At 40.8% G+C, this 26,085-nt stretch overlaps 5 protein-coding genes across 5 annotated transcripts; all 5 read left to right on the top strand.

Annotated features, from left to right (window-relative positions):
- Nucleotides 1-1,818: 1,818 nt before the first annotated feature.
- LOC143021387 (uncharacterized) lies at nt 1,819-2,343 on the top strand. Its single transcript, XM_076178823.1, has 2 exons — nt 1,819-1,837; nt 1,958-2,343. Exons 1-2 carry the CDS (start codon nt 1,819-1,821, stop codon nt 2,335-2,337), a joined length of 399 nt encoding a protein of 132 aa, XP_076034938.1. The 3' UTR covers nt 2,338-2,343.
- Nucleotides 2,344-9,189: 6,846 nt separating this feature from the next.
- LOC143021388 (uncharacterized) lies at nt 9,190-9,721 on the top strand. Its single transcript, XM_076178824.1, has 2 exons — nt 9,190-9,208; nt 9,330-9,721. The coding sequence occupies exons 1-2, from the start codon at nt 9,190-9,192 to the stop codon at nt 9,719-9,721; spliced, it is 411 nt and encodes a 136-aa protein (XP_076034939.1).
- A 6,436-nt stretch (nt 9,722-16,157) lies between these two features.
- Nucleotides 16,158-16,677, top strand: LOC143021389 (uncharacterized). The gene is made up of 2 exons (XM_076178825.1): nt 16,158-16,176; nt 16,298-16,677. Exons 1-2 carry the CDS (start codon nt 16,158-16,160, stop codon nt 16,675-16,677), a joined length of 399 nt encoding a protein of 132 aa, XP_076034940.1.
- Nucleotides 16,678-20,141: 3,464 nt separating this feature from the next.
- Nucleotides 20,142-20,660, top strand: LOC143021390 (uncharacterized). Its single transcript, XM_076178826.1, has 2 exons — nt 20,142-20,160; nt 20,281-20,660. Exons 1-2 carry the CDS (start codon nt 20,142-20,144, stop codon nt 20,658-20,660), a joined length of 399 nt encoding a protein of 132 aa, XP_076034941.1.
- Nucleotides 20,661-24,206: 3,546 nt separating this feature from the next.
- Nucleotides 24,207-24,725, top strand: LOC143021391 (uncharacterized). Its single transcript, XM_076178827.1, has 2 exons — nt 24,207-24,225; nt 24,346-24,725. Exons 1-2 carry the CDS (start codon nt 24,207-24,209, stop codon nt 24,723-24,725), a joined length of 399 nt encoding a protein of 132 aa, XP_076034942.1.
- The last annotated feature ends 1,360 nt before the right edge of the window (nt 24,726-26,085 follow it).

Genomic DNA, 26,085 nt, shown 5'->3' on the forward strand with positions numbered 1-26,085 from the left:
CACCAAAACTTTTAACACAATCAAAATGGCTACTCTAATGAATATCATTGCATTGTGGGACTACTGATTCATGTACAGTAAGATATTTGTTGACGGCATAAAAATACATACATACATTTACCAAAGGTTTTTCCCTCTACACGGGGGGTAGCCAAAAAGAAAAAGGCATAGAAACCACTCCCACCCATTCCATTTACTATATATTCCACTCCCCTTCACCCTACTCCCTCCCTCTTATCTTGGCACCTCCTGGATGACGGGTCATCCCTGCATCCTGTTCACTACCCTGGGTCAGAAGCAGTGTCGCGATACACAGCACATCCACAGCAAGGCCACTTCATACATTCGGCTACCCCCCCCCCTCTCCGTCACCCCATGCAGAAAAGGAGAAGACGGGAAGAAATCCCTTCGAGTTGCGTCAATTTTTTTTTCGCATACATACTTCCTCACCCCCCATCCCCCACCCACTCCCCCTCATGCATCACAGCATCATCTATACACAACCCCTCTCCATTAACCCCTATCTTCTGTCCTCTCCTGTCCTTCCTCCACATACATTCCTCTCTTTTGTAATGTACATTTCACCCCATACATCCATCTCATCCTAGGACGACCCCTCATATTCACTCCTTCCACCTCTGCCCTCCACACTTCTTTTACTAATCTTTCTTTACTCATTCTTTCTATGTGTCCAAACCATCCTAATACTATTTTATCAACCCTACCTCCCAGTTCCCTTTCCACCTCTGTTCTCTTCCTCACCTCCTCATTTCTCACTCTATCCAGCCTAGTAGCCCCTATCATACTTCTCAAACATTTCAACTCAAACACATTCAAACTCCTTCTCTCTTCCTTTCTCATGTTCCATGTTTCTGCCCCGTACAATGCTGTTGGCACAATCACTCCTTCATATAACCTCCTCATAGCATCCATTCCCAGATGTCTATTTCTCATTACACTTTTCAATCCACCAAGGCATTTACTTGCTTCTCTCGGCATAGATATACAAAATCTAAATTCAATATATGCATTGGCAAAAAAAAATGTCCAGCTAATTAGCCCTCTCAAAATTCCGTTTACCATGAAAATACGTCGTTTTCTAGTATTCTAGAATTTTTTCTCTTTTTTTTTTTTTTTTTTTTTAACTTATTGTGTTGTACACACTGCTGGTAGGATCCAATGAAATAATTTGTTCTGATTGTACAAAAAGTGTTTATTGCGTTAAAGTTTTTCTTTCGGGTATCCTTGGTTTTGAAGTAGTCCTGCGATAAAATAACTGTGCTGAGCCGGTTACTGTTTTTTTTTTTTTTTTTCAAAGTTTGTATATTAGAAGCGGTTGAAGCAGCTGGTGAGTGAGTTTTAAATAAATGACAAAAATAAAGTGGTTGTAAAAAGTTCTTTTGGCACAATTGTAAGTTGCACCAAGTAGATGTTTCTTGACATCCTCAGGTCGTAAAACAATATGCCATAATAAAATCTATTGCGATGTCACAGAATCAAAGGGTGATCCTTTCTCTACAGAGATGCTCTCTCAGCTAAATTTTGTAGAGTGCCTGAAGGCTGTCAAGAGCGTGATATACATCACTTGAAACTTCTTTGACAAATTAGAAAGTGAAAAATCTCAGACGGTACATATAACAAACACAGCAACTTTAAACCGGATAGCTACGCTGACCATCGCGTCCTTGTCCTACCAGTCCCCCCCCTCCTCCTCCTCCTTTTCCTCCTGTTCCAGAGAGGCACTTGCTTGGCAGGATATATAAGCTGTAATTCTCCCCATATCCACACACACACTCGAAGGTCCTCCTCTATAGCAACATGAACGCCATCGTCTTTGGTAAGCTTTGTAGATACAAAATTTACATTCACTATCAAAATAAACAATTAATTTTATTATACAACAATATGAAGGTAAATGGCAGAAAGCCTAACGAGGATTCGTTTTCTTCCCTTTCAGCTCTCCTTATTGGTGTAGCTACTGCTCAGCAGTTCGCTACTTTTGAACAGTTCGATGGCGTCATCAATGGTCAGTTCGAGCCCCTGAATCTTCCCTCAGGAGCTTCTTTACTCCTGGGTAGCATCGACACTTCCTTCAACTGTGCCGACCGACCCTATGGCTACTATGCCGATGAGGGCAACGACTGCCGTGTCTTCCACGTGTGCAACCCTTACCTCTTCGAAGACGGCCGCATCGAAACTGTTCAGTACAGCTTCATGTGTGGGGAGGGCTCTGTGTTCGACCAAAGCGCACTGACGTGCGTTGAGCAGTTCGCAGCCATTCCCTGCTCGGAATCCTCCTTCTTCTACTCCAGGAACGAAGAGTTCGGTCGAGTTTAGGAGAGATTCTAGTTCAACACAAGAGGCTATAAATTCTCATTGCGTGATAGAATTTTATATTTTCTTTGTAATGTCAGAGTTTGATAATAAAATGTTCTCAAAAATCATGCTGGTTAATTTACCATGTAAAATTGTAATGTATAAAGATATGCTTAAGCTTCCAAAGGCCCAGTTTGTGTTCACTGGTCACTACTTGTCCTGTATTACTTTCGGCGCTGAGGTATAGATCATTTTTTGAAAGCAAACATCACATAGGACAATATTGGCACTATCAAGCATTTCTCTTCATTATACCTGTTTCACTGTGACAAATGCATGAAACACAGCTGAGAAAGCGTATTATGGAGCAATAGTAGTTGTATTGAGGATGTTTAGAATTGGGGTCACTTCCATTTTTTTTTACATGCGCAGCTTAAGATTCATTCTAAATATCAAATGGCAAAACCGAGTCACAAACCTGGAGGTGCTCGACCGTGCAGAGATGAGCAGCATCGAGGCCATGATCCTCAAAAATCAACTCCGATGGATGGGACATGTTACTCGGATGGATGACCACCGCCTCCCCAAACAACTCTGGTATGGGGAACTTAGCTCAGGCAAGAGAAACACAGGTACACCACGCAAGCACTTTAAAGACTGCGTGAAGGCACACCTCACCCATACTAACATTCCACCAAAAGAGCTTGAAACTGAAGCTTCGGACAGACCTCAGTGGCGTTCCATCACCCTGCAGGCCCAGACTGTTTTTCAGGACCAACGCAGGGAAAAAGCCAGGAAGGCAAGAGTGATGCGCAAGGCCACGTCATCACAATCTCCAAGCAATGAACATTTCCCCTGCCCCCACTGCCCCCGCGTCTGCCGTTCGAGAATTGGCCTCATAAGTCACCTCCGAACCCATAACAGGCGTTGACGTACCTCCCCTCCAGAAAACCTGAGAAGAAGCTGCCATCGTCGAAATCGATGGACTATCATCATCATCATCATCATCATCATCATCATCATCATCATCCTCATCATCCTCATCATATATACAAATGTACAAAAGAGATCGGATGACCGTGATCGACCAGATGTCCGTGATGGGGGAAATGTTAATTTTGATGGGAGAAATGTTAATGAGGCATTGAACGTCAATGAAGGACCAAATAATAATATAGAGCAAGGTATAAATGAAAAACAAAATGATAATGTAAGACATGATATTGAAACTCAAAATGTGTCAAAAAGAAATAATCACGAGTTTCTTAAAACCATGTACTTTAATGCTCGTAGTATTAGAAACAAATTTCAAGAAATACAGGCGTATGTCAAAAGCGAAAATCTCGATATGATAGGAATAACTGAGACATGGTTAAATGGTACAGACTTCGAAGGTGAATTTAATATTGCGGGATTTAAACACTTTCATCAGGATAGAAACCACAAGAAAGGTGGGGGTGTTCTATTGTACGTTAAAAGCAATGTTCATGCTTGTGTTTTAGAGAAAGTGAAACAGGATGCATATGATAGTTTGTGGGTTGAGTTAACCCAAACAAATGGACAAAAAATGAATATAGGTGTAATATATAGGCCAAAGACATTATCATTAGCAGACGACAAACTGTTATTTCAAGAACTGTCTAGTTTCTGCAACCGGGACTTATTGATAATGGGTGATTTCAATTTTACTGACATTGATTGGATGACCCTTGAACATGGCCATATAGGTAGTCGCTTGTTTGATTTTCTTGGTGACAATTACTTAATTCAGCATGTAAAAGAGCCCACAAGATATGGAAACTTACTCGATCTTTTGATCACTAGCCGCGAAAGCATGGTAACTGATGTAGAAGTCGGTGAATCTGTTGCAAATAGCGATCACAACCTAGTTAGATTCAAACTCCTAAACAATTTTAGACTAGATACTTGTGTTTCTAAAATACCCGATTTCAGTAAAGCTCAGTTCATGGGACTACGTCAGGAGCTTCAGCTTACAGATTGGGAGGCAAAATTAAACGAAAGACCTGTAGATCAGATGTGGGAAATATTTCAAAATACGCTCACTAAGATGATTCAAACTTGCATTCCTTTTAAGGACAGACGTCCCCCAAATCAGGCTCGCCCAAAGTAGCTCGACAAAGAAACTGAAAAAAGTATTGCTAAAAAGAGACAGGCTTATAAGAAATATAAGTGCTCGGGTGCATCTAATGACTATGAAAGTTATGTATCAATACAGAGAGATTTAAAAAAGACAATAAGAAAAAGAAAACGACAATACGAAATGAACATCGCTGATAAATCCAAAGAGAATCCCAAAGAATTCTATAGTTACATTAGAGATAAAAAGGTTGTTAGGAATCACATTGGTCCACTATTATCTGCTGACGGCCAACTTGAATATTCAAATGAAGGAATGTGTAATATCTTAAACAATTATTTTAGCTCGGTATTCGTAAACGAAACACCTCAAGGTGAATTCCAAACTGAAACCTGTGAAAAGTCTAGGGTAAACTTACTCACTACGGTAAATATAACAAAAGAAAAAATTAAAAGGTGTATAGACAAACTCAAAGTTAATAAAACACCAGGGCCTGACGGTTGGCATCCAAGAATCTTAAAGGAAATGAAAAATGAGATTGTTGTTCCATTAGAAATTATTTTCAAGAAATTAATCATATCCGGAGATGTCCCAAGAGAATGGAAGCTAGCTAACGTTACTCCCATATTTAAAAAAGGTGACAAAAAGAAACCAAATAACTATAGGCCTATAAGTTTGACTTCAATCGTAGGAAAAATAATGGAAACTATCATCAGAGATGCTATCGAACATCATTTAGAAAGTAACCGTTTGGTAAATGATAGCCAGCATGGTTTCAGACGGAAACGTTCTTGCGTGACTAACTTACTCGAATTCTACAACACAGTTATCTCGAATTATGACAAAAGAAACAATATAGATTTAGTATATTTAGACTTTGCAAAAGCTTTTGATACCGTACCACACGAAAGACTACTTACTAAATTAGCTTTGCATGGAATAAGTGTAGTAGCCTATTAGGTTGGACTAGTAATTGGTTGAATGGTCGAAAACAGAGAGTTGTTTTAAATGGAAAAACTTCTGGATGGAAAAGTGTTGCAAGTGGAGTTCCTCAGGGTTCCGTTCTTGGGCCACTTCTATTCATAGTATATATAAATGATATAGACCATGGACTAAAATCTACTGTTTCCAAATTTGCTGATGATACAAAACTGTGCGGAGTGGCAAATGATCACTCAAACCAATTAGATATTCAAGAAGATTTAGATCAATTACAGCAATGGTCTGAAAAGTGGCTAATGAAATTTAACACAAGTAAATGCAAGTAATGCACATAGGTAAAAATAACAGTAAGTACGATTACAAGTTATTTGGAAATTCGTTAACAAAAGTGGATAGTGAAAAAGATCTCGGCGTAATTATCAGTAACGACCTCAAATCATCCAAGCAGTGTATTTCAGCCTCTGAGAAAGCAAACAAGATTCTGGGACTGATTGCGCGATCTTTTGATTTCAAAAGTCCATCACTCATTAACAAGCTATATAAATCGTTAGTTCGTCCACATTTGGAATATGCTGTTTCCGTATGGTCACAGAATCTCATTAAAGACATTGACAGACTGGAAAAAGTACAACGGCGAGCCACAAAACTGATTCCAAATATCAAAAATAAATCATACGAAAATCGACTAAAACATATGAATCTGTTTTCCCTAAAAAAAAACGTAGACTCAGAGGCGACTTGATACAGGTCTTTAAGATTTTAAAGGGAATTGACAACATCAAAAGTGACCAAATTTTCACATTGAATGATAATCAGACAAGAAACAATGGTCTCAAACTGTCCGGAAATAGATTCAATTTGGAAGTAGGTAGAAACAACTTTGCCAACCGTGTAGTTAATGAATGGAATAAACTTCCTGCACAGGTAGTGCAATGTAGTTCAGTTCGAAGCTTTAAGAATCATTTAGATAAATACCTAAGTAAGATGCTGTAATGTTTTTAATTTATCTTATATTATTTGTTTTTGTTTTGTTATCATTTGTCTGTCTGATTTTCATTTATTATTAGTTATATGTCAATTTATTATTATTTACTATTTACCTGTTTGTTTATTATTTAAGTATACCTATGCATTTATTTATGTATTTTATTTGTTATTTACATTATCATAGTTTTTATTTATTATTTTATTATTAATATGATTTTTTTTTTGCATCCGACCTAGATATGGATCAAAAGGTCTCCTGTCGGCATGCTCCGCCTTTGTAATCCTTTGTAATCCTTTGTGGGTGTATATATATATATATATATATATAGATATATATATATATGTATATATATATATATATATATATATGTCAGCCTCTGGGTTATTATGCTACTTGGCATTATACTATATGCTCTACCATCACTATGGCTTTCAAATACACATCTATCCATGTGCGTTTTCTCATGAAAGCTATTGCTTTTACTTTACATTCAGCTGATACACCAATATATTGAAATATAGCTTATGTTTCTTAACGTTTGAATTTGTGGTAATCATATCAACCGTTTTGGCAGTGACACGTGTGTTTTATCTCTCTCTCTCTCTCTCTCTCTCTCTCTCTCTCTCTCTCTCTCTCTCTCTCTCTCTCTCTCTCTCTCTCTATCTATCTATCTATCTATCTATCTATCTATCTATCTATCTATCTATCTATCTATCTATCTCTCTCTCTCTCTATCTCTCTCTCTCTCTCTCTCTCTCTCTCTCTCTCTCTCTCTCTCTCTCTCTCTCTCTCTCTCTCTCTCTCTCTCTCTCTCTCTCTTCTCTCTCTCTCTCTCTCTCTCTCTCTCTCTCTCTCTCTCTCTCTCTCTCTCTCTCTCTCTCTCTCTCTCTCTCTCTCTCTCTCTCTCTCTCTCTCTCACTCTCTCTCTCTCTCTCTCTCTCTCTCTCTCTCTCTCTCTTCCATTAACACAACTTTAAATTATATGGATAGCCATCACTATCACAATGGCACCAAAACTTTTAACACAATCATAATGGTTACTCTAATGAATATTATTGCATTATGGGACTACTAATTCATGTATAGTAAGATGTTTGTTGACGGCATAAAAATACATACATACATATACCAAAGGTTTTCCTCCTACACGGGGGGTAGCCAAAAAGAAAAAGGCATAGAAACCACTCCCCCCATTCCATTTCCTATATATTCCACTCCCCTTCACCCTCCTCCCCCTCCTCTTATCTTGGCACCTCCTGGATGACGGGTCATCCCTGCATCCTGTCCACTGCCCTGGGTCAGAAGCAGTGTCGCGAGACACAGCACATCCACAGCAAGGCCGCTTCATAGATTCGTCTACCCCCCCCCCTCTCCGTCCGCCCCATGCAGAAAAAGAGAAGACAGGAAGAAATCCCTTCGAGCTGCGTCAATTAATTTTCTCATACATACTTCCTCACCCCCCATCCACCACCCACTCTCCCTTATGCATCATAGCATCATCTATACACAACCCCTCTCCATTCACCCCTATCTTCTGTCCTCTCCCGTCCTTCCTCCACAGACATTCCTCTCTTTTGTAATGACCATTTCACCCCATCCATCCATCTCACCCTAGGAAGCCCCTCATATTCACTCCTTCCACCTCTGCCCTCCACACTTCTTTTACAAATCTTTCTTCACTCATTCTTTCTATGTGTCCAAACCACCCTAATACTCTTTCATCAACCCTACTTCCCAGTTCCCTTTACACCCCTGTTCTCATCCTCACCTACTCATTTCTCACTCTATCCAGCCTAGTAGCCCCTATCATACTTCTCAAATTTTTCATCTCAAACACATTCAAAGTACTTCTCTCTTTCTCTCTCATGTTCCATGTTTCTGCCCCGTACAATGATGTTGGCACAATCACTCCTTCATATAACCTCCTCGTAGCATCCATTCCCAGGTGTCTATTTCTCATTACACTTTTCAATCCACCAAGGCATTTACTCATTTCTCTCGATATAAAAATACAAAATCTAGATTCAATATATGCATTGGCAAAAAATAATGTCCAGCTAATTAGCCCTCTCAAATTTCCGTTTACCATGAAAATACGTCGTTTTCTAGTATTCTAGATTTTTTTTTCTGATTGTACAAAAAGTGCTTATTGCGTTACAGTTTTTCTTTCGGGTATTCTTGGTTTTAAAGCAGTCCTGCAATAAAATAGCTGTGCTGAACCGGTTACTGTTTTTTTTTTCTTCAAAGTTTGCATATTAGAAGAGGTTGAAGCAGCTGGTGAGTGAGTTTTAAATGAATGACAAAAATAAAGTGATTGTAAAAAGTTCTTTTGGCACAATTGTAAGTTGCACCAAGTAGATGTTTCTTTACATCCTCATGTCGTAATTTCTTTTTTTTTTTCTTCTTCTTCTTCTTCTTCTTCTTCGGAGTTCCCGACAGTTACGCTCGTCAGCTGAATAGTCATCTCGCACATGCCAAAATAAAATCTGTTGAGATGTCATAGAATCAAAGAGTGGTCCTTTCTCTACAGAGATGCTCCCTCAGCTGAATTTTGTAGAGTGCCTGAAGGCTGTCAAGAGCGTGATATACATCATTTGAAACTTCTTTGATAAATTAGAAAGTGAAAAATCTCAGACGGTACATATGACAACCCAACAACTTTTTGCATATCTTCCTTTCTTTAAACCAGATAGCTAAGCTGACCATCGCGTCCTCGTCCTACTAGTCCCCCTCCCTTCCTCCTCCTTTTCCTCCTGTTCCAGAGAGGCACTTGCTTGGCAGGATATATAAGCTGTATTTCCCCCCATATCCACACACACACTCGAAGGTCCTCCTCTATAGCAACATGAACGCCATCGTCTTTGGTAAGCTTTGTAGATACAAAATTTACATTCACTATAAAAAATAAACAATTAATCTTATCATACAACAATTTGAAGGTAAATGGCAGAAAGCCTAACGAAGATTCTTTTTCTTTCCTTTCAGCTCTCCTTGTTGGTGTAGCTACTGCTCAGCAGTTCGCTCCTTTTGAACAGTTCGATGGCGTCATCAATGGTCAGTTCGAGCCCCTGAATCTTCCCGCAGGAGCTTCTTTACTCCTGGGTAGCATCGACACTTCCTTCAACTGTGCCGACCGACCCTATGGCTACTATGCCGATGAGGGCAACGACTGCCGCGTCTTCCACGTGTGCAACCCTTACCTCTTCGAAGACGGCCGCATCGAAACCGTTCAGTACAGCTTCATGTGTGGGGAGGGCTCTGTGTTCGACCAAAGCGCACTAACTTGCGTTGAGCAGTTCGCAGCCATTCCCTGCTCGGAATCCTCCTTCTTCTACTCCAGGAACGAAGAGTTCGGTCGAGTTCAGGAGAGATTCTAGTACAATATAAGAAGTTGTAAATCGTCACTAAACGAATGCAAGTTATGTTTTCTTTGTAAAGTCAGAGTTTGATAATAAAAAATTCTCTAAATCCATGATGGTTAATTCACCATATAAAATTATAATGTAGACAATTGTTCCTAAGTTTCCAATGGCCCAATTTGTGTTCGCTGGTCACTATTTTATTACTTTTAACATTGTCTTCATCAGAGAAAGCAATACAGTCTACTCTCAAAGATGTTTTCATCACTACAATGAACAACTTGCTACACATAGCATCTCTTTGTTTCTCATATACCCACTATTTTTATAGATTCTGTTTATACAAATCCATGGTACCCCACTAAGAGAGAAGCTAAAATCGTCCCTAGCTTGGATAATGCCTTCATTTTTCCGTCTCTATATGTTGTTTCTGCATTGTTCGCTGAATCAAATTTATCATACCGGGTTTTGAACTTCATGATTTCGCATAATTAAGCTATTTTTATCATTATGAAAAAATAGTATCTTAGTTTGCATCACAACTATTAGAATTTGTATACTATTTTAATGACATTAAAAAAAATATTATGTAAACAAAGCTGATATTAAAAGCTGTAAGAATATTTAAACATGTCCTATCCCTTTTAATAATGACTCATACATTTCAATTTTTTAATATATTTTTCGTTAGTGTGTCTCCCTTAAATGTTTTGCACCAACCTTGTGCTATAAAACTGGAGGTATAGTTCATTTCACCATAGCGAATATCATTTGAAGCTTCTTTGGCACCTGCAAGCATATTCTTCGTGGTACCTGTTTCATTGTTCTATATGCATGAATCCCAGATGGAAAAGTTTATAGAACAATATTAGCTGCATTAAGGATGTTTAGAATTGGGGATCACTCATTTTTTATTCGAATGATTGGATAATACGACAATGAATGTCTCTTCATATCGTCACTCATCCAATTATTATATAGGAAAAATATTTGAATGGATTACAGCATGGATCATTGACAGATTAAAGTGGGTCACCATTAATGGTGTAAAATCCAGATGGGGGAGTGTTACTAGTGGAGTTCCCAGGGTTCGGTTTTGGGTCCTTTATTATCCATTATGTATATAAACGACTTGGTCTATGGGATTATTAATGATGTTAGTAAGTTTGCGAACGACACTGAAATAGGTCGCCAAATTAGGTCAGGGGAAGAAGCCGGGATACTGCAGGAAGATCTTAACAAAGTGTTTGCATGGTCGGTGAAATGGAAAATGAACTTCAGTATCTCAAAGTGAATGGGGTTAAACGTAGATTTACACGACCCAGAAAGCAGATATACCTCAAATATTATCTTTTTAGAGAAAACTGATTGCGAGAGAGAATTCAGTGTTAGTGAGTCCTGACATTAAATCCAAGAAACAGTACATCAGCGCCAGGAATAGAACTAAAAGAGCATTAGGTTTCATTGCTAGGACAGTTACAAATAAAAGTGCGGAGGTAGTTATCAAGCTCTATCTGGTGTTAGCTAGACCCATCCTTGACTATGCGGTACAGTTTTGGTATATGTCCTATAGAGTGGATATCAATTCATTAGCAGCAGTGCAAAAGAGAATGACAAAAATTATACATGGGCTCAGAAATTCACCTTACAATGACAGGTCATCTAACAGAAGTGTTATAGTGGATCAAGGGCTTTAACAAAGGAGTAGACAAGGTCATCATATTACGATAGCAGGGTGGTACTCGCAGTAATGAATTTAAATTGGATCATTTAGAATTAGATGGCAAATAGGCAAAAACGACTTACCAATAGAGTGGATAACGAATGAAATAGACTTAGTAACCACATCGTGATCGCTGAATCCATCGGTTGTTTTAAGAAAAAAATAGATTATATTATGAATTGGGGTGATAGGTGGTAATGGACATGGAACTCCCCAGTGCAGGTCTTATGGTCTTTTGCAGCCCCCTTCATCCTTATGTTCTAATATAACTTGGTCAATCGAGGTTGTATGGCATCATTCATATCACGCTTAAACTGCATTTGCATGTTATCTATTTATTTATTTATTTTATTTGTTTATTTATTTATTTATTTATTCATTTATTTATTTATTTATTTATTTATTATTATTATTATTATTATTATTATTATTATTATTATTATTATTATTATTATTATTATTATTATTATTTATTTTTTATTTTTTTTTTTTTTTATTTTTTTTTTTTTAGCAGCCTCTGGGCTAGCATGTTACTTGGCATAATACTATAGGCTCAACGATCACTATGGTTTTCAAATGCACATCTATCCATGTGTGAATTTCTCATGAAAGCTATTGTTTTTAATTTACATTCAGCTGGTACACCAATATTTCGAAATATAGTTTATATTTCTTAACGTTTGAATTTGTGGTAATCATATCATCCGTTTTGGCAGTGACACGTGTGTTTTCTCTCTCTCTCTCTCTCTCTCTCTCTCTCTCTCTCTCTCTCTCTCTCTCTCTCTCTCTCTCTCTCTCTCTCTCTCTCTCTCTCCGCAGCTGTATGGTTTCCTCCCACGTCGAAGTACGCACCACTGCCTTACTGAGCTCTACACCCGCCTCTCTCCCACCAGCGTAGTTGCCTTCCTGGACCTCAAAAGTGCTTTCGATGTAGCCAACCATGAAATAATTCTTGACCAGCTGGTTACCTTCGGAGTGCAAGGAAACCTCCTTCGATGGATTCGAGGTTATCTGAGTAACAGGAAGTCACGGGTTCTCTTTCGAGGTGTGTGCAGTTCCTACGAGCAGTTCAAACTCGGTACCCCGCAAGGTGGCGTACTAAGTCCATTTCTTTTTAACGTCTTGATGCACCGCTTACTCTCACTTCTTCCTAACGTTCCCGGTACAACCCTTCTCTGCTACGCGGACGACATCTGCATCCATTCCAACTCGCCCGCTGACCTCCAATTCGTTCTAAATGGCTTCTATACGTCAACTACCGCTTGTGGTCTCATCATTTCCCCTGAGAAGAGCAGAATATTTTCATCTCGTACTCTCCAAGCACTACCGACGTTCAACATGGGAGGTGATGCTATCCCTCATTGCACACAGTACACATACCTTGGAGTACCAGCCCGGATCACTCCAGCCATACCGACTCGACAACGTATCCATCCCCTTGTTAATGATCTCCTTGATCGTCTGCAGGCCCGTTTTAACCCTATCAAGTGGCTTGCCACAAATTCCACCGGCGCCTCATTACCAATGGTCAGAACTCTATACACCACATTTCTTTCGATCACTCGTTGACTACTTATCACCTGCCCTTTGTCAACTTCCCAGGAGAGCTTTGGAACCTCTCGAAAAATTCCAAAATAGAGTAATGAGATTTATCTTAGGTTGCCCTCCTTCGACTCGCATCGTTAACATGCAAAGTGAACTTGGTCTACCCTCGCTTGTAGAGAGAATATATGCTAACATGGCCATTCTCTCTGTAAAATGCCTCCGATCGCCCTATCTGTCCCCAAACTTTACTGCTACCATCAGAGCGTCGCTCGAACCTGACAGTGCACCCCGCCTCCCACTTCGACCAGGAGGCCGCAACCTCGTCACTACAGTGTGCAACACACTTAGAAACCTTGACATCCACGTCCCTGAAGAAACGGTTGAACCCGACTTGCCCCCGTGGCGAATCTCCCTCCCTAACGTCACCTTCACACCAACCTCCAAAGATGACCTTCCTGCACTTCAAAAGCAACTAGCACTAGAGACCATCGACAGCGTATCCTCAAAGATCCCCGCAGCTCATGTCATCTACGTGGATGGCTCAGTACAGGCTGATGGAAGAGCAGCGTGTGCCATGTACTCACCCACCTTACAGCCACCTGTGGAAGCTGGATGGATTGGCCGCAGGTTACCTGTCACATCAAGCTCCACGTTTTGTGAGCTACACGGAATCCTCGACGCAGTAACATATCTTGTAGACTGTAACGTAAATGGTGTGATCGTTTGTGACTCCCAACCAGCTCTACACGCCCTCTCCTCACCCAGACCCAACTACTATCGTGTTGTACAGGCCATACTGACCCAACTCGCCGTTGTTCATGAAGCATCTATGGCCGTATCTCTCGTATGGATGCCTTCACACGTAGACCTTGCTGGCAACGACACTGTGGACCGTATTGCCAAAGCAGCTTGTGCCTTCGTCTTAGATAACGAACGCGTAGTACCCTCTCTCACATGCCTCAAAAACAGAATACACGCAGCCACTCACACCATAACAACACGCCGAAGAGATGCGGAACGAGCCACCAGTGTCTCCATTCAACACCACGACCACTTCCTACCCTGCCGCCACAAGTATCGCCGACGCGGACCCATGGTACGGAGACACAATGTTGTCAGTGCTCGGCTCAGACTCGGATATCGACCTGTGTGGCAAATATCCCAGGCGGAAGATATGCCACATTACTCATCATGCAGGCTGTGTAACCGCCCTAACGCCAACACTCTTGAACACTACTGTCTCCAATGCCCCATTGTGACAGACAGTATTCCACAGAGACAAGACGTGATAACTGTATGTAAACATTTACTTAGTGACGACAACTTAGATACACTCCTAGCTCGCCACCCCCATTTTGGGGGATTTTGATTGTTAAATCCAATCATACCTCCTTTTGTATCTCTTTCCATAACAATATGACTAATATACTATTGTTTGTCGCCCTCAGAAGCAATGAATCTATTAATCGGTGGACCATCTTTCCAAGGCAGCCTATACCTACGTCATGGACGTCACGCGCCCCATACGACCACCTCCTACCCAACCGCCACAAGTAACGCCGACGCAAGACCAGTACGAAGGCACAATATATGTCAGTGCTCGGCTCGGACTTGGGAGTCGACTTGTGTGACGGGGCTCCTAGACGGATGATATGCCACGGTGATCACCGTACGGGCTGCGTAACCGTCGTAATACGAACACCCTTGGTATTATTGTCTCCAGTGACCCATAGTGACAGACAATATTCCCCGGAGACGGGGCATGATGATTATATGTAAACACTTACATAGTACCACTATCCCGCCATCACCATTTCGGGGAATCCTGAATGATTATTGTATTATGTCTCCATTTAAAGAATGCTGTGATAGATGTACTATTGTTTGCCGCCCACGGGCGTAATAAATTTATTAAAACAATCTCTCTCTCTCTCTCTCTCTCTCTCTCTCTCTCTCTCTCTCTCTCTCTCTCTCTCTCTCTCTCTCTCTCTCTCTCTCTCTCTCTCTCTCTCTCTCTCTCTCTCTCTCTCTCTCTCTCTCTCTCTCTCTCTCTCTCTCTCTCTCTCTCTCTCTCTCTCTCTCTCTCTCTCTCTCTCTCTCTCTCTCTCTCTCTCTCTCTCTCTCTCTCTCTCTCTCTCTCTCTCTCTCTCTCTCTTCCGTCTACTAGCACAACTTTAAATTATATGGATAGCCATCACTATCACAATGACACCAAAATTTTAACACAATCAAAATGTCTATTCTCTAATGAGTATCATTGCATTATGAGACTACTGATTCATGTACAGTAAGAAGTTTGTTGACGACATAAAAATAAAAAATCTAAATTCAATATATGCATTGGCAAAAAATAAATGTCCAGCTTATTAGCTTTCTCAAAATTCCCTTTACCAGGAAAATGCATGGTTTTTCTAGTATTCTAGAAATGTAGTTTTATTTGTTGTGTTGTACACTGTTGGTAGGAACCAATAAACTAAGTTGTTCTGATCGTGCGAAAAGTGCTTATTGCGTTCAAAGTTACCTTGGGGGTATTCTTTGGTATTAAAGTAGTCCTGCAATAAAATAATTGTGCTAAGCCGGTTACTGTTGTGTTTTTTTTTTTTTCAAAGTTTGCAAATTAAGAGAGACCGAAGCAGTTGGTGAGTGAGTTTCAAATAAATGAGAAAAAATCGAGTGGTTGTAGAGAGTTCTCTTGGCACAATCGTAAGTTGTACCAAGCAGATGTTTCTTCACATCCCCATGGCGTAATATATATTATTTTTTTTTCGGGGTTCCCGACAGTTACCCTCGTCAGCTGAATAGTCACCTGGCACATGCCATAATAAAATCTCTTGAGATGTCACAGAATCAAAGAGTGGTCCTTTCTGTATAGAGATGCTCCCTCACTAAATTTTGTTGAGTGCGTGAAGGCTGTCAAGATTGTAATATACATCACTTGAAACTTCTTTGATAAATTAGAAAGTGAAAAATCTCAGACGGTACATATAACAAACCTAACAACTTTTTGTACTTCTTCCTTTCTTTAAACCAGATAGCTAACCTGGCCATCGCGTCCTCGTCATACCAGTCCCCCTCCCTTCCTCCTCCTTTTCCTCCTGTTCCAGAGAGGCACTTGCTTGGCAGGATATATAAGCTGTAATTCCCCCCCATATCCACACACACTCGAAGGTCCTCCTCTATAGCAACATGAACCCCATCGTCTTTGGTAAGCTTTGTAGATACAAAATTTACATTCACTATAAAAAATAAATAATTAATTTTATTATACAACAATTTGAAGGTAAATGCCAAAAAGCCTAACAAAGATTAATTTTCTTTCCTTTCAGTTCTCCTTGTTGGTGTAGCTTCTGCTCAGCAGTTCGCTCCTTTTGAACAGTTTGATGGCGTTATCAATGGTCAGTTCGAGCCCCTGAATCTTCCAGCAGGAGCTTCTTTACTCCTGGGTAGCATCGACACTTCCTTCAACTGTGCCGACCGACCCTATGGCTACTATGCCGATGAGGGCAACGACTGCCGCGTCTTCCACGTGTGCAACCCTTACCTCTTCGAAGACGGCCGCATCGAAAGTGTTCAGTACAGCTTCATGTGTGGGGAGGGCTCTGTGTTCGACCAAAGCGCACTAACTTGCGTTGAGCAGTTCGCAGCCATTCCCTGCTCGGAATCCTCCTTCTTCTACTCCAGGAACGAAGAGTTCGGTCGAGTTTAGGAGAGATTCTAGTGCAACACAAGAGGCTATAAATTCTCATAGCGTGAAAGAATTTTATATTTTCTTTGTAATGTCAGAGTTTGATAATAAAATATTCTCAAAATTCATGCTGGTTAATTTACCATATAAAATTTTAATGCATAAAGATGTCCTTAAGCTTCCAAACGCCCAGTTTGTGTTCACTGGTCACTACTTTTCCTGTATTACTTTCGGCGCTGAGGTATAGATCATTTTTTGAAAGCAAACATCACTTGGAACAATGTTGGCACTATCAAGCATTTTTCTTCATTATACCTGTTTCACTGTGACAAATGCATGAAACACAGCTGAGAAAGCGTATTATGGGGCAATAGTAGCTGCATTGAGGGTGTTTAGAATTGGGGTCACTTCCATTTTATTTACATGCGCAGCTTAAGATCCATTCTAAATATCAAATGGCAAAACCGAGTCACAAACCTGGAGGTGCTCGACCGTGCAGAGATGAGCAGCATCGAGGCCATGATCCTCAAAAGTCAACTCCGATGGGTGGGACATGTTACTCGGATGGATGACCACCGCCTCCCTAAACAACTCTGGTATGGGGAACTTAGCTCAGGCAAGAGAAACACAGGTACACCACACAAGCACTTTAAAGACCTCACCCATACTAACATTCCACCAAAAGAGCTTGGAACTGAAGTTTCTGACAGACCTCAGTGGCGTTCCAACACCCTGCTGGCCCAGACCGTTTTTGAGGAACAACGCAGGGAAAACGCCAGGAAGACAAGAGCGAGGCACAAGGCCACGTCATCATAGTCTTCAAGCAATGAACATTTCCCCTTCCCCCACTGCCCCCGCGTTTGCCGATCGAGACGTACCTCCCCTCCAGAAAATCTGAGAAGCTGTCATCGTCGAAATCGACGGACTACCATCATATATATATATATATATATATATATATATATATATATATATATATATGTATATATATATATATATATGTGTGTGTGTGTGTGTGTGTGTGTGTGTGTGTGTGTGTGTGTGTGTGTGTGTGTGTGTGTGTGTGTGTGTGTGTGTGTGTGTGTGTGTGTGTGTGTGTGTGTGTGTGTGTGTGTGTGTGTGTGTGTGTGTGTGTGTGTGTGTGTGTGTGTGTGTGTGTGTGTGTGTATATATATATATATATCATGCTATTTGCAATTATACTCTATGCTCTACCATCACTATGCCTTTCAAATACACATCTATCCATGTGCGTTTTTCTCATGAAAGCTATTGCTTTTACTTTACATTCAGCTGATACACCAATATATTGAAATATAGCTTATGTTTCTTAACGTTTGAATTTGGGGTAATCAGATAATCATATCAACCGTTTGGGCAGTGACACGTGCGTTTTATCTTTCTCTCTCTCTCTCTCTCTCTCTCTCTCTCTCTCTCTCTCTCTCTCTCTCTCTCTCTCTCTCTCTCTCTCTCTCTCTCTCTCTCTCTCCTCCCTCTCTCTCTCTCTCTCTCTCTCTCTCTCTCTCTCTCTCTCTCTCTCTCTCTCTCTCTCTCTCTCTCTCTCTCTCTCTCTCTCCTCTCTCTCTCTCTCTCTCTCTCTCTCTCTCTCTCTCTCTCTCTCTCTCTCTCTCTTCTCTCTCTTCCATTAACACAACTTTAAATTATATGGATAGCCATCACTATCACAATGGCACCAACACTTTTAACACCATCAAAATGGCTACTCTAATGAATATCATTGCATTGTGGGACTACTGATTCATGTACAGTAAGATATTTGTTGACGGCATAAAAATACATACATACATTTACCAAAGGTTTTTCCCTCTACACGGGGGGTAGCCAAAAAGAAAAAGGCATAGAAACCACTCCCACCCATTCCATTTCCTATATATTCCACTCCCCTTCACCCTACTCCCTCCCTCTTATCTTAGCACCTCCTGGATGACGGGTCATCCTCCCTTCACACCTGGGTCAGAAGCAGTGTCGCGATACACAGCACATCCACACACTTCATAAAATCGGCTACCCCCCCCCCCCCTCTCCGTCACCCCATGCAGAAATGGAGAAGACTGGGAGAAATCCCTTCGGGTTGCGTATATATTTTTTATACATATTTCCTCACCCCCATCCCCGACCCACTCCCCATCATGCATCACAGGATCATCTATACACGACCCCTCTCCATTCAACCCTATCTTCTGTCCTCTCCCGTCCTACTTCCACAGACACTTCCTCTCTTTTGTAATGCCCTTTTCAGCCCATCCATCCATCTCATTCTAGGACGACCCTCATATTCACTCCTTTCACCTCTGTCTTCCACACTTCTTTTACTAATCTTTCTTTACTCATTCTTTCTGTGTCCAAACCATCCTAATACTATTTTATCCACCCTACCTCCCAGTTCCCTTTCCACCTCTGTTCTCTTCCTCACCTCCTCATTTCTCACTCTATCCAGCCTAGTAGCCCCTATCATACTTCTCAAACATTTCAACTCAAACACATTCAAACTCCTTCTCTCTTCCTTTCTCATGTTCCATGTTTCTGCCCCGTACAATGCTGTTGGCACAATCACTCCTTCATATAACCTCCTCATAGCATCCATTCCCAGATGTCTATTTCTCATTACACTTTTCAATCCACCAAGGCATTTACTTGCTTCTCTCGGCATAGAAATACAAAATCTAAATTCAATATATGCATTGGCAAAAAAAAATGTCCAGCTAATTAGCCCTCTCAAAATTCCGTTTAACATAAAAATACGTCGTTTTCTAGTATTCCAGAATTTTTTCTCTATTTTTTTTTTTTTTTTTTTAACTTATTGTGTTGTGCACACTGCTGGTAGGATCCAATGAAATAATTTGTTCTGATTGTACAAAAAGTGTTTATTGCGTTAAAGTTTTTCTTTCGGGTATCCTTGGTTTTGAAGTAGTCCTGCGATAAAATAACTGTGCTGAGCCGGTTACTGTTATTTTTTTTTCAAAGTTTGTATATTAGAAGACGTTGAAGCAGCTGGTGAGTGAGTTTTAAATAAATGACAAAAATAAAGTGGTTGTAAAAAGTTCTTTTGGCACAATTGTAAGTTGCACCAAGTAGATGTTTCTTGACACCCTCATGTCGTAAAACAATATGCTATAATAAAATCTATTGCGATGTCACAGAATCAAAGGGTGGTCCTTTCTCTACAGAGATGCTCTCTCAGCTAAATTTTGTAGAGTGCCTGAAGGCTGTCAAGAGCGTGATATATATTACTTGAAACTTCTTTGACAAATTAGAAAGTGAAAAATCTCATACGGTACATATAACAAACCCAACAACTTTAAACCGGATAGCTACGCTGACCATCGCGTCATTGTCCTATCAGTCCCCCCCCCCCCTCCTCCTCCTTTTCCTCCTGTTCCAGAAAGGCACTTGCTTAGCAGGATATATAAGCTGTAATTCCCCCATATCCACACACACACTCGAAGGTCCTCCTCTATAGCAACATGAACGCCATCGTCTTTGGTAAGCTTTGTAGATACAAAATTTACATTCACTATCAAAATAAACAATTAATTTTATTATACAACAATATGAAGGTAAATGGCAGAAAGCCTAACGAGGATTCGTTTTCTTTCCTTTCAGCTCTTCTTGTTGGTGTAGCTACTGCTCAGCAGTTTGCTCCTTTTGAACAGTTCGATGGCGTCATCAATGGTCAGTTCGAGCCCCTGAATCTTCCCGCAGGAGCTTCTTTACTCCTGGGTAGCATCGACACTTCCTTCAACTGTGCCGACCGACCCTATGGATACTATGCCGATGAGGGCAACGACTGCCGCGTCTTCCACGTGTGCAACCCTTACCTCTTCGAAGACGGCCGCATCGAAACCGTTCAGTACAGCTTCATGTGTGGGGAGGGCTCTGTGTTCGACCAAAGCGCACTGACGTGCGTTGAGCAGTTCGCAGCCATTCCCTGCTCGGAATCCTCCTTCTTCTACTCCAGGAACGAAGAGTTCGGTCGAGTTTAGGAGAGATTCTAGTTCAACACAAGAGGCTATAAATTCTCATTGCGTGATAGAATTTTATATTTTTTTTTGTAATGTCAGAGTTTGATAATAAAATGTTCTCAAAAATCATGCTGGTTAATTTACCATATAAAATTGTAATGTATAAAGATATGCTTAAGCTTCCAAAGGCCCAGTTTGTGTTCACTGGTCACTACTTTTCCTGTATTACTTTCGGCGCTGAGGTATAGATCATTTTTTGAAAGCAAACATCACATGGAACAATCTTGGCACTATCAAGCATTTCTCTTCATTATACCTGTTTCACTGTGACAAATGCATGAAACACAGCTGAGAAAGCGTATTATGGGGCAATAGTAGCTGCATTGAGGATGTTTAGAATTGGGATCACTTCCATTTTTTTTTTTTTTTTATATGCGCAGCTTAAGATCCATTCTAAACATCAAATGGCAAAACAGAGTCACAAACCTGGAGGTGCTCGACCGTGCAGAGATGAGCAGCATCGAGGCCATGATCCTCAAAAGTCAACTCCGATGGGTGGGACATGTTACTCGAATGGATGACCACCGCCTCCCCAAAACAACTTTGGTATGGGGAACTTAGCTCAGGCAAGAGGAACACAGGTAGACCACGCAAGCGCTTTAAAGACATCGTGAAGACACACCTCACCCATACTAACATTCCACCAAAAGAGCTTGAAACCGAAGCTTCGGACAGACCTCAGTGGTGTTCCATCACCCTGCAGATCCAGACCGTTTTTGAGGACCAACGCAGGTAAAACGCCAGGAAGGCAAGAGCGAGGCGCAAGGCCACGTCATCACAATCTTCAGGCAATGAACATTTCCCCTACCCCAACTGCCCCCGCGTCTGCCGTTCGAGAATTGGCCTCATAAGTCACCTCCGAACCCATAACAGGCGTTATCGTACCTCCAGAAAACCTGAGAAGCTGTCATCGTCGAAATCAACGGACTACTACTACCACCTTCATCATCATCATCATCATCATCATCATCATCATCATCATCATCATCATCATCATCATCATCATCATCATCATCATCATCATCATCATCATCATCATCATCATCATCATCATCATCATCATCATCGTCATCGTCATCGTCATCATCATCATCATCATCATCATCATCATCATCATCATCATCATCATCATCATCATCATCATCATCATCATCATCATCATCATCATCATCATCATATATACATATATATATATATATACATATATATATATATATATATATATATGTATATACATATATATATATATATATATATATATATATATATATATATATATATATATATATATATATGTCAGCCTCTGGGTTATCATGCTACTGGGCATTATACTATATGCTCTACCATCACTATGTCTTTCAAATACATATGTGCGTTTTCTCATGGAAGCTATTGCTTTTACTTTACATTCAGCTGATACACCAATATATCGAAATATAGCTTATGTTTCTTAACGTTTGAATTTGTGGTAATCATATCAACCGTTTTGGCAGTGACACGTGTGTTTTATCTCTCTCTCTCTCTCTCTCTCTCTCTCTCTCTCTCTCTCTCTCTCTCTCTCTCTCTCTCTCTCTCTCTCTCTCTCTCTCTCTCTCTCTCTCTCTCTCTCTCTCTCTCTCTCTCTCTCTCTCTCTCTCTCTCTCTCTCTCTCTCTCTCTCTCTCTCTCTCTCTCTCTCTCTCTCTCTCTCTCTCTCTCTTTTCCTTCCATTAACACAACTTTAAATTATATGGATAGCCATCACTATCACAATGGCACCAAAACTTTTAACACAATCAAAATGGCTACTCTAATAAATATCATTGCAATATGGCACTAATGATTCGTGTACAGTAAGATGTTTGTTGACGGCTTAAAAATACATATATACATATATCAAAGGATTTTTCCCCTACACGGGGGGTAGCCAAAAAGAAAAAGGCATTGAAACCACTTCCACCCATTCCATTTCCTATATATTCCACTCCCCTCCACCCTCCTCCCTCCCTCTTATCTTAGCACCTCCATCCCTGCACGTCCATCCCTGCATCCTGTCCACTGCCCTGGGTCAGAAGCAGTGTCGCAAGACACAGCACATCCACAGCAAGACCGCTTCATAAATTCGGCGACCCCCCCCCCTCTCCGTACCCCTATGCAGAAAAGAAGAAGACGGGGAGAAATCCCTTCGAGCTGCGTCAATTTATTTCTCATACATACTTCCTCATCTCCCATCCCCCACCCACTCCCCCTCATGCATCACAGTATCATCTATACACAACCCCTCTCCAATCACCCCTATCTTCTGCCCTCTCCCGTCCTTCCTTCATAGACATTCCTCTCTTTTTAATGCCCCTTTCACCCCATCCATCCATCTCATCCTAGGACGACCCCTAATATTCACTCCTTCCACCTCTGCCTTCCACACTTCTTTTACTAATCTTTTGTTACTCATTCTTTCTATGTGTCCAAACCATCCTAATACTCTTTCATCAACCCTACCTCCCAGTTCCCTTTCCATCTCTGTTCTCTTCCTCACCTCCTCATTTCTCACTCTATCCAGCCTAGTAGCCCCTATCATACTTCTCAAGCTTTTCATCTCAAACACATTCAAACTCCTTCTCTCTTCCTCTCTCATGTTCCATGTTTCTGCCCCGTACAATGCTGTTGGCACAATTACTCCTTCATATAACCTCCTCTTAGCATCCATTCCCAGATGTCTATTTCTCATTACACTTTTCAATCCACCAAGGCGTTACTCATTTCTCTCGGCATATAAATACAAAATCTAAATTCAATATATGCATTGGCAAAAAAAAATGTCCAGCTAATTAGCCCTCTTAAAATACCGTTTACCATGAAAATACGTCGTTTTCTAGTATTCTAGAATTATTTTTATACTTACTGTATTTTGCACTCCTGGTACGAACCAATGAAATAATTTGTTCTGATTGTACGAAAAGTACTTATTGCGTTAAAGTTTTTCTTTTGGGTATCCTTGGTTTTAAAGTAGTCCTGCAATAAAATAACTGTGCTGAGCCGGTTACTTTTTTTTTTTTTTTTTTTTCATATTAGAAGACGTTGAAGCAGCTGGTGAGTGAGTTTTAAATAAATGACAAAAATAAAGTGGTTGTAAAAAGTAGATGTTTCTTGACATCCTCATGTCGTAAAACAATATGCTATAATAAAATCTATTGCGATGTCACAGAATCAAAGGGTGGTCCTTTCTCTACAGAGATGCTCTCTCAGCTAAATTTTGTAGAGTGCCTGAAGGCTGTCAAGAGCGTGATATACATCACTTGAAACTTCTTTGACAAATTAGAAAGTGAAAAATCTCAGACGGTACATATAACAAACACAGCAACTTTAAACCGGATAGCTACGCTGACCATCGCGTCCTTGTCCTACCAGTCCCCCCCCTCCTCCTCCTCCTTTTCCTCCTGTTCCAGAGAGGCACTTGCTTGGCAGGATATATAAGCTGTAATTCTCCCCATATCCACACACACACTCGAAGGTCCTCCTCTATAGCAACATGAACGCCATCGTCTTTGGTAAGCTTTGTAGATAGACAATTTACATTCACTATCAAAATAAACAATTAATTTTATTATACAACAATTTGAAGGTAAATGGCAGAAAGCCTAACGAGGATTCGTTTTCTTCCCTTTCAGCTCTCCTTATTGGTGTAGCTACTGCTCAGCAGTTCGCTCCTTTTGAACAGTTCGATGGCGTCATCAATGGTCAGTTCGAGCCCCTGAATCTTCCCGCAGGAGCTTCTTTACTCCTGGGTAGCATCGACACTTCCTTCAACTGTGCCGACCGACCCTATGGCTACTATGCCGATGAGGGCAACGACTGCCGTGTCTTCCACGTGTGCAACCCTTACCTCTTCGAAGACGGCCGCATCGAAACTGTTCAGTACAGCTTCATGTGTGGGGAGGGCTCTGTGTTCGACCAAAGCGCACTGACGTGCGTTGAGCAGTTCGCAGCCATTCCCTGCTCGGAATCCTCCTTCTTCTACTCCAGGAACGAAGAGTTCGGTCGAGTTTAGGAGAGATTCTAGTTCAACACAAGAGGCTATAAATTCTCATTGCGTGATAGAATTTTATATTTTCTTTGTAATGTCAGTGTTTGATAATAAAATGTTCTCAAAAATCATGCTGGTTAATTTACCATGTAAAATTGTAATGTATAAAGATATGCTTAAGCTTCCAAAGGCCCAGTTTGTGTTCACTGGTCACTACTTGTCCTGTATTACTTTCGGCGCTGAGGTATAGATCATTTTTTGAAAGCAAACATCACATAGGACAATATTGGCACTATCAAGCATTTCTCTTCATTATACCTGTTTCACTGTGACAAATGCATGAAACACAGCTGAGAAAGCGTATTATGGAGCAATAGTAGTTGTATTGAGGATGTTTAGAATTGGGGTCACTTCCATTTTTTTTTACATGCGCAGCTTAAGATTCATTCTAAATATCAAATGGCAAAACCGAGTCACAAACCTGGAGGTGCTCGACCGTGCAGAGATGAGCAGCATCGAGGCCATGATCCTCAAAAATCAACTCCGATGGATGGGACATGTTACTCGGATGGATGACCACCGCCTCCCCAAACAACTCTGGTATGGGGAACTTAGCTCAGGCAAGAGAAACACAGGTACACCACGCAAGCACTTTAAAGACTGCGTGAAGGCACACCTCACCCATACTAACATTCCACCAAAAGAGCTTGAAACTGAAGCTTCGGACAGACCTCAGTGGCGTTCCATCACCCTGCAGGCCCAGACTGTTTTTCAGGACCAACGCAGGGAAAAAGCCAGGAAGGCAAGAGTGATGCGCAAGGCCACGTCATCACAATCTCCAAGCAATGAACATTTCCCCTGCCCCCACTGCCCCCGCGTCTGCCGTTCGAGAATTGGCCTCATAAGTCACCTCCGAACCCATAACAGGCGTTGACGTACCTCCCTTCCAGAAAACCTGAGAAGAAGCTGCCATCGTCGAAATCGATGGACTATCATCATCATCCTCCTCATCAGCATCCTCATCATCCTCATTATATATACAAATGTACAAAAGAGATCGGATGACCGTGATCGACCAGATGTCCGTGATGGGGGAAATGTTAATTTTGATGGGAGAAATGTTAATGAGGCATTGAACGTCAATGAAGGACCAAACAATAATATAGAGCAAGGTATAAATGAAAAACAAAATGATAATGTAAGACATGATATTGAAACTCAAAATGTGTCAAAAAGAAATAATCACGAGTTTCTTAAAACCATGTACTTTAATGCTCGTAGTATTAGAAACAAATTTCAAGAAATACAGGCGTATGTCAAAAGCGAAAATATCGATATGATAGGAATAACTGAGACATGGTTAAATGGTACAGACTTCGAAGCT

Source organism: Oratosquilla oratoria, chromosome 42, assembly GCF_046742065.1.
Source record: "Oratosquilla oratoria isolate Oo_2021 chromosome 42, ASM4674206v1, whole genome shotgun sequence".
Taxonomy (NCBI): domain Eukaryota; kingdom Metazoa; phylum Arthropoda; class Malacostraca; order Stomatopoda; family Squillidae; genus Oratosquilla; species Oratosquilla oratoria.